At 51.8% G+C, this 12,522-nt stretch overlaps 1 protein-coding gene across 7 annotated transcripts in view; it reads right to left on the reverse strand.

Moving 5' to 3' along the window:
* The window catches only part of TMCO4 (transmembrane and coiled-coil domains 4), a 95,979-nt gene that overhangs the window by 69,863 nt on the left and 13,594 nt on the right, over positions 1-12,522 (reverse strand). For all 7 annotated transcript variants that reach the window (XM_040463207.1, XM_040463199.1, XM_040463217.1 and 4 more), the window contains 3 exons: positions 11,007-11,184; positions 4,683-4,857; positions 3,916-3,943 (listed from right to left, as the gene is read on the reverse strand). In XM_040463207.1, the coding sequence (XP_040319141.1) occupies positions 3,916-3,943; positions 4,683-4,857; positions 11,007-11,176 (373 nt within the window). In that variant the 5' untranslated portion in view covers positions 11,177-11,184. The remainder of the gene's footprint in view (positions 1-3,915; positions 3,944-4,682; positions 4,858-11,006; positions 11,185-12,522) is intronic.

Here is a 12,522-nt window from a genome sequence, read left to right on the forward strand (position 1 = left end):
ACTCGTTTTAGAAAGTCGAGCTCTGTCACTCACCAGCTTAGGCCAGTTACTCAGTTACTCTGAGCTGAGGTTTGCTCATCTGTAAAGTGGGCGGGGTGCCTGCAGTAAAGGTGGCTGTGAGGGTGAAACGCAACAGTGTGTGACAAGGGCCAGGTGCCAAGTGGTGCTTACTGTCAATAGAATCTAAAAGGCAGTGCTGGGGGCGCCTGGGTGGCGCAGTCGGTTAAGCGTCCGACTTCAGCCAGGTCACGATCTCGCGGTCCGTGAGTTCGAGCCCCGCGTCGGGCTCTGGGCTGGTGGCTCGGAGCCTGGAGCCTGTTTCCGATTCTGTGTCTCCCTCTCTCTCTGCCCCTCCCCCGTTCATGCTCTGTCTCTCTCTGTCCCAAAAATAAATAAAAACGTTGAAAAAAAATTAAAATAAATAAATAAATAAATAAAAGGCAGTGCTGGGCTCAATGCAGCTCAGAGAACGCCCCTGGGACGTACCGGGTGGTGACATAAGACACGCAGTTTTAAACCCACCCCAACTGTTCTGCAAGAACAAGACCTTGTGGCCAAGGTCACCCATAGCAGAAGGGGTAAGTTGTGTCCTAACTGCTCGGGGGTGCTCGGGAGGGTTTGTGGTTTGCAGGTGGGGGGCAGGAAGCGGGGTGGGATGAACACGGCTCTCCAGGTAAGGGAGAAACTGAGGCAAACGCAGGAGCACTGGGACAGCTTCTCCTCCCACCCAGTGGTAAGGCAGTGGGACAAAGTGCTGGTCCGGGAGGCCAGAGACCTGGGTCTGACTCCTAGTCTGCCTCTGGCGCTGTGTGTTCCTGGGAAAGCCTCTTCCCCTCTCTGGGCCTTAATCTCTCCACTTGGAAAAATGAGAGGCTCATCCAAGATGACCTTGACCATGTGTCTCAGACCTACAAAATGGAAGCAACAGCCTCAACCATGCCCCACCCCACCCCCACCCGGGGGGAGGGGTGCTGCACAGCCCTCAGCAACAGTAGACACTCAGTGAATGCTCGGCTGGTGGCTTAGTCATTACAGGATTATAACGTGAGAGTGTCTGTGCTCTCCAGCCACTTGGGTCTCAGACCTCCGTGCAAACTCAAATCCTTTCCTTTGCGAGCATCCGGGAGAATCAGACATCATTATCCCTCCCTTACTTCTGTTAAAAAAAACAAACAAACAAACCAAAAACCCAAAAGCAGTGATATGACTGAGCAACGTTCTCAGACCACTTGTGCCACTTCCTGGGGCAAGCCTCGCCAGCAAACAGAGGAGTATTACTTAATGCCACACGTGTCTGAGACCAGGGGCTCAGCAAATCACCCTTGGGGCCCCATTCGGCTCTGAGATATGGAGTGAAAATATTTTGTCTGGATACAGGAGGACCAAAAAATATACTCTGGGTTTTGAGCCTTAGAGCTGCGCTTCTCAGACTATAAAGGAACCCCCTGGGATCCTGTCAATGCACAGATTCTGGTTCAGTAGGCCTGGGTGGTGCCCGAGGGTGGCCTTCCACCTAAGTTCCCGGATGCTGACGCTGCTGGTCCACGGACCACACTGTGAAGAGCAGGGACTTAAGGCTCTTTCTTTTTAAAAAAAAATACGAAAGAAAAATGTATTCGTCTCCTAATAAGAAGCCCCAAGGTAGGGTGACCTCTGTGCTCTGCCATCCCCACGGACCTCGCGCTGAACAAAGCTTTAGTTGCAAGCGTGTGTGAGAAACCAGCTTCTGTGACCTGTCGCGTCGGGCTTGTGGAGGCTCCCTACTCTCTTAGGGTCCCTGACCGCCACTGTGCCTGAAAGCGTCACTTAAGACACACACCAGGATTCCCCAGCTGGATCCGAACACGCAGGCAACCGGCATCGTCACTCCTGGTCGCTCTCCTGCATTCCCTCTGTCTGGTCCGTCAGCCATTCTGCTGCCTCTCCATCAGAATGACTCCTGGGGCAGCCCTTCACCCCAGAATCTCGGCTGCCCTCGCTGAGGCCACGTTTCCTCACGCCTGGCCGGTGGGGACGCCTCCTCAAGTCTGCCCAGGAGAAACGCACCCTGCTGTCTTCCCCAGCTCAGCCGCCAAGGTGGCTCAAAGCCCTGCCCGCTGGGCTCCTGCCCCCAGTGACCTTCTCCCGTGTGCTCTTTCCTCCCGTGTTCCTGCACATGCTGTTCTCGTGATTCCATTCTTCTTCCTCCTCCCACCCTCCACTCCCCACGAGCCAGGGCTCCAACGGGAAGTTGGTGCCACTTTCCCTAGGTACCTTTTTAATGTAATTTTCTGTAATTTTTCCAGCAAAATTTTGCCCCATGTGACGGTCTGGAGGTTGTTGGGATTTCACAGGTCATCCTCTGTTCCTCCTCCCTGCTTGCCGTCAGAATAAACATCGGAGGTCTTTGTGCCAAAACCCCTCGCCAGCTCAGGGAACAGAAGAAGCCGCACACACAGTAACAGGGGAGCCCGGGCAGAGAGGAGGTGGTGGGGAGAATCTGATGCGGAGCTACGGGGGCAGGGGGCTGCTCACGAGGCAGCCCAGGCGTTTGATGGAGAGCACCCTGGGGTGCTGCAGGGGGTTGAATGGTGACCCCAAAAGATACATCCACGCCCTGACACCTGGGGACGTGACCTTATTTGGAAAAAGGATCTTTGCAGATATAATTATGTTAAAGATCTCCAGATGAGGACACCCTGTACAATGTCCTTACAGGAGGCGAGGAGAGGAGAGCAAAGGGACGAGAAAGCCACGGGACAATGAAGGCAGAGACCAGAGAGATATGGCCACAGGCGGAGGAACACTGGGAGCTAGCAGAATCTGAAAGAGGCAAGAAGGAGTCTCCCCAACAGCCTTCAGAGGGAACAAGACCCTGCCTGACACCTTGCTTTCAGAATTCGGGCCTCCAGAGCTGTGCGAGAATACATTTCTGCAGCTTCAAGCTGCCCAGTTTACAGTAATTTGTCATGACAGCCCCAGGAAAGAAAGCAGGTAGAATCCCACACTGCCTCTTGCTGTGCAGCTTTGGGTAAATCACTTAACCTCTCTGAGCCGACTTCCTCATCCACAAAACGGGGCAGTAAGATCTATCTCATTAATTCATTCAACAGATAGCTACTGAGCATATACTATGTTCCAGGTGCTATGTTAGGTACTAGAAATACGTGGTGAAGGAAACCAGATGTGGTTCTGCCTGCCTGGCACTTATGGTCCGGAGGAGAAGTCTGCAAAGAATCACGTAACCATTCAACTGCAGCTGTGGCCACGTGGTGCTGGGAGGAGCATCCCAGACGGGGGGTGGGGGTGAGGGGGTGGGGGGCAGAGGCTTCCCCAGGGAATAGATGCCTGAGTGGAGGGTTGAGGGCAAGGTAGGAGTAACCGGATAAGAGGAGCAGGGAAGGACATGTGCAAAGTCCACGGTGCAGGAAGCACAGGCGCTTGGGGAGGCCGCTGTGGAGAGGGGGGACAGGTGTGCTGAGAGATGAGGCGGGGTAGGCTGGGGGCCACGCTCCTGAGGGCAGTGGGAGCCGCGCGTGGTCCCACGTGCATCTGGAAAGATCACTGAGTTGCAGCGTGAGAACAAAGTGCTGACTGGAATGGAGGCAGGAAGACCAGTGAGGATGCCAGGAAGGGGCAATGGTGGCTGGGGCTGAGATGGCAGGTGGAGACAGCGAAGGAACCAGACCCAAGAGCTACTTAGGAGGTAAAACTATGGGGCCTTGAGAAATAACTATCGAGCACCCACAATGTCTGGCACAAACGAAGTGCTTACTGGCTCCCCCATTACACAAGGGTCCCTCTCCTCCCCTGCACCAAAAGACCATGGTGGGGGCAGGGGGGTAGGTCCACAGGTCGCAACACCTGTCACTGGCTTTCCTGGCCAAGGGTGGAGATGAGCACCCCAAATATACAGAACTTAGAAAATCAACTCACCATCCTGGAGGGAGAAGCTCAGAAGGTCCTGGGGGAAAAGGGGACAGGAATTAGCGATACGTTCGATATGTAACTAGCCTGCTTGTTTGAACAGCACTTACTGACTTTTACCAAGTGGGGGAACGAGACCGACAAAATATCTCTGCCCTGTGTTCTAGTGGTGAGCCAGCCACACAGGTAGGAAAATAAAGAAAGAAATGGGTAAGACTTTCAAGGAGGGAAACCCACTGATTCGACAACAGCCCGCGTCATAAGCTGCCTGCTGTAACTGCACCCTGAGCAGGTTGAGTCACGCACCCAAGGGCACAGAGCAGAGCTCCTGCTTCCAAAAAGAGGCACCACAGCTTAGCACTCAGGAGCCCGGACTCTGGGGTCAGACTGCCAAGGTTCAAGTCCCGGCTGAGCCACCTGTCAAGCTGCATGACCCTGAACAAGTTACTTAACCTCTCGGGGCCTCAGTTTTCCCATTTATAAAATGGGGATGATCATGCAATCTAACTCATAAAGTGGCTTGCAGAATTAAATGGACTAATATTTGTAAGGGGCTAGCACATAATAAAGCACTGTTTACGTATTAAATTAAGGCCATGGTAAATATTCAGTAATGGTAACTTACTATTAGCTCTGATCATCATCCTGTGATATTACGACGAACTGTTTTAGCTTTCAATGACCCCACCCCACTAGAAGCGATGTCTAGGCTGACTCTGAAAGGAAATCATTTCTTTCCCCAGCAGCCAGCTGCACCGCCCGGATGGTGGGTGTACCTGAATGATCACCAATGGGTCGTCCTTCAAGATGGGGTCCTTCAATAAAATGGCAGCAAACACGTCTGCTCCTTCGCCTCCCAGGCCATTGGCAAAAGCGGTCATGGTTGGCAAGACGGCTCCAGGCAACTCCAGCCACTTCACCAGGCCCGCCACAAACTCCGTGCAGAAGGAGCTGTAAGACAGACATGGCTTAGATCCCAGGGCTCCCGGAACACGTCTCATGAGGCCACTGGGAAGTTCGGGTGAGATGCGTTCATGGGTGTAATAGCCAGCTTGTACAAAAACCATGGTGACCGTGACCCACGGAAGGAGACAGAGAGCCAGAAACTTAATTTCAGGATGTGGATCTTAGCTTCTTCCCCCACCAGAACTTTCACCAAAGCAGCTGATGAGCCACAGGAAGGAGGGTAATGAGCAGTTACTGACCGGTGCCCTGCGCCCGGCCTGTGCCGGGGGATTGAGGAATCAGAGGAACAAGGCAACCCCGCCTCAGGGGAGAAGCTCACGGACACGTACGTGACTCACACACCCTCGTGCCCTGCCACAGGCCAGGCCAGAGGCAGGAATGGAGCCCCGTGTGTCCAGAGAGGCAGTGCCCAGACCCACCTGCAGAGGTGAGGGGCAGCTGCTAGAAGCTGCTAGAAAAGGCATCCTACAGGTGATTTGATTTGCTGCTGTCGGAAGTCACCGAGGACATGCTTTCAGGAAAGAAGTCGGCCACTGCAGGAGCAGGTAAGCGCACAGGAAGGGTCTTTCCCCCCACGGTGCCCATGGCCGTCGTTTGCTTTAGTCCCACAGGAGTCCCTGGGCAGGTGATGGGCCCCTGGAGGACTCCAGGAGGAAAGGGACCCCTGAGCTGTGGGAGGCACACAGCGTTTGGGAGACTGGGACAGAGTCCACATCAGGCTTTGCTTCAAAGCCACCAACTTTCCTCGCAGTGACCGTGGTGAACTAGGTGGGGGGATGGGGGGCCCCCGGAGCAGGGGGTCAATTAGGAGGTGAGTCCACCAGTCCAGAAAAAAAAGGCTGAGGCCTCGAGGCCAGGTCTCTCTGCAAACCCACGTCCCAGCCTGCCTCGACCACACTACCCTGGGGCTCCTCATGCTGGCTTCTGCACCCTGGGTTCTGATGGGGCCAGGGTGGAATCAGGTCTCCCCAAAACAAATTGAGCTCCCTGGTGGTGTGGGCAACCTCGGGGGGGGGCCCCCACAGATCCCAGGCAGCCCACCCACCCCCTCCCTAGAGCCGCCAGTGCCCAAGCCCAGTGGAGAGGTCTCTGCAGGCCAGCTACAACCCTGGCCTGACAGTGTTATGGTTCAGTCTCCAGGAAGCAAGACTGATCGCCAGGCCGAGCTGCACTGCAGCCTCACCAGAAGCCTCAGCCAACCCTGCAGGGAGATAGGAGACCCTTCAGGGCTGCCCCCAGTGGGGCCTTTCCACGCCCGCCCCATCAGGCCATCACTGGAAGAGGGCTGCCCAGGAAGGGGGCAGAAGCATGGGCAAGATGGCTCTCCTCAGCCGAGGCAGCCCCGGCCGTGCGGGCAGCCCTGTCTCAGCAGTGGCGAGAGGAGGCCATTCCCGAAGGGACATCTGGGTAATGTGGCACCGTGCCAAGTAAACTGACCTCCTCTTGCCCCAGTTTCCCTATCTGCAAATGGGCTTAAGAGACCAACTTCAAATGTGTTTAATGTTTATTTATTTTGTGTGTGTGTGTGTGTGTGTGAGAGAGAGAGAGAGAGAGAGAGAGAGAGAGAGAGTGTGTGGGGGAGGGGCAGAGAGAGAGGGAGACCCAGAATCCAAAGCAGGCTCCAGGCTCTGAGCTGTCAGCACGGAGCCTGACGGGGGGCTTGAACTCATGGACTGAGAGATCATGACTTGAGCCGAAGTCGGACGCTCAACCGACTGAGCCATCCAGGCGCCCTGAGACCAACTTCATTAAGTTGTTTGAGGACTCAATGAGATGATACATACGAAGCATCCAGAGCAGGGCCTGGAATGTAGGAGATCCTCAAGTCATGTCAGCTGGCCTCACTGCTTTGGTTATAATGTGGCCAAGGAAGGCAGCGGAGAATAGGTTTCAGAGTCAGGCTCTGAAGTCCGGTGCCCGGGGAGTCCTGGCTCCCTCAGCGGCTGGGTTCATGTCCTTACTTCACTTCTCTTAGCTTCATTTTCCTCTGCTATAAAATGCGGATGTGCCTCAGAGATTGGATAGAAAGATTAAGTGACATCGTAATAGGGCCTGGCACCTGATAACCCTTCAATAAATGCTAGCTATTGCTACTACAATTACAATTTACCCCACTGCAATCTACTGGGATAACCCCGGGGGTGGTTACATGGGTGTGTATGGAGGCAGGAAACGACATAGTGAACTAAACATTCCTTCGGAGTAAACTAAGCAGGGCCTGGCCCTGTGTCCAACAAGAAAGTCTTGGATATAGACAAGCATCTCCTAATAAGAGTGGAGGCGTAGAGAGCACAGCCTCTGGTTCAAATCTCAGCTCTGTCACTGGCTGTGTCATCTTGGACCAGTTACTCAACCTCCGTGTGCCTCAGTTTCTTGGTCTATAGAATGGTGGCGATAATGACGAAACCCATTTCACAGGGTGGCCGGCCGGATTAAGTAAGTTAACATTTGGCCTTGTGCTCAGAACAAGAGCTGGCCTGTATAAAGCGCTATGCGTGTGTTTCTTTAAAGGAACAAATGAATAAATATGGTCGTAAAGCGGCAGCACAGCCATTGATTAAACAACAAACAGCGTTTAGATCAGCGGGGTTTTGGTAACCGCTTCTAATGTGGTTGTTGGTTTATCGAAATGTGTGATATCAGCAGCAACCGTGATCACAAAAGACAATCACAGAGCAACTATCTGTCAGTCCCTGCGCTAGGTAAGCACCTTCTACACACCGACTCATTTACTTCTCGCCATACCCCTTCCAGGGACGGACGTGTTATTTTTACTCCAGTCCAGAGATCAGGAAACCTAGACCCAGAGAGGTGACATGACAGCTCTAGGGTTCAAACCCCCCATCTCCATGACACCAGGGGCCGTGTTTAACCACCGCAGAGACTGCCCCTCTCCAGGGATTATATTCCCGGGCACTCACCAAGCTCTGGGCACTGGCTGGGCAGGTGCATCAAACGTCCTCTTGCATCCTGCACCACCCCCTCCCCCCCTTCCCCACGGATGGAGCACGTGGGCTGCAGAGGTTCAATGCCATATCGAGACAAAGCCTCAACAAGAATCCAGCGTTTCTCACGATGAGTCCAAAGCTCCAGCACCAGGGGCCGGCAAACTACCCACGTGGGCCAAAGCTGGCCCTGCTCTTGTAAATGAAGTTTTACTGGAACACAGCCACACTTATCCTTTACATGTTGTTCCTGGCTCCTACCAGGCTATGGCAGCAAAATTGAGTGACGGCCACAGCAGCTACGTGGCTCGCAAGCCAAAATACCTGGTCCTCTACAGAAAACGTTTGTAGTTCCCTACTCTACCCCATTAATTTCTCCATGCTTAATAAACAGAGTTAATTTTAGGGAATATTATCTGTGATGTTTATGGCTCAGATAATAAATACATTAAAAAGGCTTGCTTTTATGTCCCACGTGACAAAAAAATCCAGAGTGTTTTTCTAAAGATTACTGAAACTGGGGCACCTCGGGTGGCTCAGTTGGTTGGGCACCTGACTTTTGATCTCGGCTCAAGTCATGATCTCATGATTCCTGAGCTCAAGCCCCGAGTGGGGCTCTGTGCTGATGGCTCAGAGCCTGCCTGAGATTCTGTCTCTCCTCTGTCTGCCCCTCACCTGCTTGGGTGCTCTCTCTCTCTCTCTCTCTCTCTCTCTCTCAAAATAAATAAATAAAATTAAAAGGAAAAAGATTACTGAAATCAACAAGTATATCTGGGTTGTAAAATGACTGAAGTCATTTTTAAAATGTGTTTTAGGGGCGCCTGGGTGGCTCAGTCGGTTAAGCGTCCGACTTCGGCTCAGGTCATGATCTCACGGTCCGTGAGTTCGAGCCCCGCGTCGGGCTCTGTGCTGACAGCTCAGAGCCTGGAGCGTGTTTCAGTCTGTGTCTCCCTCTCTCTCTGACCCTCCCCCGTTCATGCTCTGTCTCTCCCAGTCTCAAAAATAAAGAAAATGTTAAAAAAAAATAAAAAAAAATAAAATGAAATGTGTTTTAGGCCTAAGAAAACAGAGATCTCGTGGAATGAACTGACGACTGGATCGTAAACTTTCAGAAAGGAAATACCCCAGGGCAAGTGCTTCTGGCCAGGCAAGAGCATGTGTGCTTAAAGTGGTACCTGGATGTGTGTGTGTTTGGGGGGCTGGGGGCACACAGGATAACTCACTTCTCCATGTGCCATCCTAGGGGGGGCCCAGCACAGGCCTGGCACACAGTGCAGGCTCATGAACATTTGTGGGGTTTGTAAAAATTTTAAAACAAATGTCTTTTTAATTAAAAATTTTTTTAATTTTTAAAAAATTTTAAACATTATTTTATTTTTTTATTAAAAATTTTTTTTAATGTTTATTCATTTTTGAGAGAGAGAGAGACAGAGTATAAGCAGGGGAGGGGCAAAGAGAGAAGGAGACAGAATCGGAATCAGGCTCCAGGCTCTGAGTGGTCAGCACAGAGCCCAATGTGGGGCTTGAGCCCACGAACCATGAGATCATGACCTGAGCCGAAGTCGGATGCTCAGTCGACTGAACCACCTAGGCGCTCCTAACTTTTTCTTTTAAGTGTTTATTTATTTTTGAGAGAGAAAGAGACAGAGCACGAGCAGGAGAGGGGCAGAGAGAGGAGACACAGAGTCCGAAGCAGGCTCCAGGCTCCGAGCTGCCAGCACAGAGCCCGATACGGGGCTTGAACTCACGAACTGAGAGATCCTGATCTAAGCCAAAGTTGGATGCTTAACTGACTGAGCCACCCGGGCGCCCCATGAACATCTGCTGATGTGAACAAAGTACACAAAGTTCTACCCACTATGTACTGGCTTGTCAGCTACACCAAGCTGTACGGGAGGCTCTGGGGACTTACAGGTGAACCGGGCAGCCCCCGCCCTCCAAGAGCCCAAACTGGAGGGGTGGTGGGTATGGGAAGAGCGTGGTGGTCGCAGGGCTGGGTCGCTGAACATGTGGCTGGAGAAACACCCTGGTCTAGGGTGTGGGAGGGTCCCAGAGGTGCCCCCCAAGTAGAGGGCTGTGCTCAAGTATTCAGTGGGACGGATGAAGATAAAAAACAAACAAAACAAATAAAAACCCAGCTAAGACCTAAAGCATGGGGAAGTTTACTCACGGGGGACCTTTGGGGAGGAAGTCCTGAAAATTCTATAGATGCAAAAAATCTCCTGTCATTTCCTGCCCTCATCTGTCGCTTCCACTCTCGGTGATGGTATTTCTGTCCGTCTAGCCCCACCCTCCACCTCGAACTTTGGGGCCATAGACAGCTCCTCCCCCTGCCCCATCCACAGCATCCAACCTGTCCCTGAGTCAACTCCATTCTCCCCAAGGAAAGTCTTACCTGTGCGGCCCCCCCCCCCCCCCCGCCCCCCCCCGGGTCACAGCCCTGGGGAGAACCAGAATCCAAAGCAGGCTCCAGGCCCTGGACCACTCCGTCTGCCTCCCTACGCCCCCTCGTCTTGCCTCTAAACTCTCTTCCCCAAGAACCCTCAAAGGCTTGGAGGCTTTTCACAGCTCTGCTATTCTGACTCCAAATGTGTGATTGAAACACATCTGTCCTAGATGCCAGCAACAACAGATACTAATGTTGTCATTAAACCCATCAATCTTTTGTTCCTATGACACCTGGTTTGAACTCACCCGGGCACTTACCCCATCTGTCTAGTATAATGGTAGTCAGTTATTGGGTGCCTTCCCCCATCCCAGACCATAAGCCCCTAGAGGATAGGAGCCAGGCCTTGCTTGTTTTCTCCACAGGGCCTAGCACGACACCCAGCACAGAGTAGGTGCTCAACGAAGGCATACTGCATGCATGAATAAGCATCTTTTCTCCATTAGGCTGTGTCCCGTTTATGGGCAGGGACAGCATTGGCCTTGTCCATCTCATTTGCGTATTCCTTCCATGTACTCCAAATCATGCCTGGCACAAAGTAGGTGCCCAGAAAATGCCTGGTGAAGGTATGAATGAGTGAGTACTGAAGGAAGGCTATCTAATCCTCTAGACTGTGAGCTCCTTCAAGGCAAGGGCAATGACTTTCTCCTCTTTGCCAGTAATACCCGGCAGGTGGCTTGGCTGTCAGTAACTGCCTCCCCAAGGAAGCATGACATTTCCTCTGTAAGGACAAAGGCACTCACCTTTGCTCAGGTTCTGGAAATAGCTGGGACAGGGAGATGCCACAGAGGGCGGCATAGGCAAAGCGGTTGGCCTCAGCCAGCTCCCGGCCCACGGGCAGATGAGGCTCCCCCTCCACGGCTGGCTCGGCCACCGGAGGCAGCCCCTCACTTGAACTGTTGCACGTGGCCATTTCCAGCCCTGCAGGAAAAAAAAAAAAATCTCAGTGAAAAACGCAAACGGGGGTGAGGGGTTAGGCCAAAGTTACTTAAATGGACACATAACTACCAATCATGAAAGAAAAGACTGATAAATAGGCCTTCATCATCTTCGAGAGAGTGAAAACACACACCATGGACTGGGGGAAGATATTTTCAGTATGTGTATCAACAAAGGATTTGTATCCATAGTATATAAACGATTCTTATAAGTCATGGTGAAATAGAAATGAGGCAAATTTAAAAACTGGCAAAAGACTTGAACAGGCACTTCATAAAAAGATATCCAATGGCCAATAAGTACATGAAGAGGTGTTCAACACCATTAGTCATCAGAGAAATAAAATTAAAACTCCAAGACACTGCTACTTACTCATCAGAATGGCCAAAATTAAAAGCCTGACAATCCTAAGTGTTGGTGAGGATAAGGGAGACACGGAACTTGGACACACGGCTGATGAGAGTATTCATGGTACAACCTTCTGGAAACTGGTTTGACTTTATCATTAAAGCTAAACGTGTTTTATACGCAATTCTGTACCCCAGCAATTCTACTCCTGAGAAATGAGGGCTTTTGTCCACCACGGGGCATGTACATGAATGCTCACAGAAGCTTCATTCAGAATAGTTGCAAGCTGGAAGCAAGCCACATGTTTGTCCACAGCGGAATGGGTAACTTTGCCATATTTGTAGCATGGAATATTACAAAACAATGAAAAAGAATGAAGCCTGGCTAACCACAACAATAGGAGTGAGCCTCACAGACACAATGATAAACAGATACACTTATCTGCGGAACTGAGTTCATTCCATACCTTCCCAGTCTAAGGTAAAAGAAGACAGAAGAGAGGTTGCCCATGGCAAGCCATAAGTATTGGCTCAGAAGGGGCACAGTGAGGCTTCTGGGTGATGGAAATCTTCTCTATCACCCAGTGCTGATTACATGTGTATAAATACGTTTAAAAACTTATCAAGCTGTATGCTTAAGATTTGTGCACTCTGTGTATGTTATGCTTTAATGAAAGGAAGGAAAGAAGGGAGGGGAGGAGGTCTCCTTTCTCCCCTCCTTTTATTCTTTCCTTCCTTCCCAGGGGCAGAAGGTGAAGCAGAGAAGGCAGGGGAGGGAACAAACCAAGCCAAGCCAGGCATTCAAGGGGCAGGAGGGGTCCTGGGAGTGGATACCAGGAAGGGAACCCGCCTCGACCACAGGGCACTGTGGATATGAATGCAGGCTCAGAACCAGACAAACCTGGGCACGAATCCAAGCACCTCCATCTGATAGATACGGAGCCCTGGGCAGCTCAACCTCTCTGCACTCACA

The sequence above is a fragment of the Herpailurus yagouaroundi genome, unplaced genomic scaffold, assembly GCF_014898765.1.
Source record: "Herpailurus yagouaroundi ecotype Mexico unplaced genomic scaffold, PumYag 77, whole genome shotgun sequence".
NCBI classification, from domain to species: domain Eukaryota; kingdom Metazoa; phylum Chordata; class Mammalia; order Carnivora; family Felidae; genus Herpailurus; species Herpailurus yagouaroundi.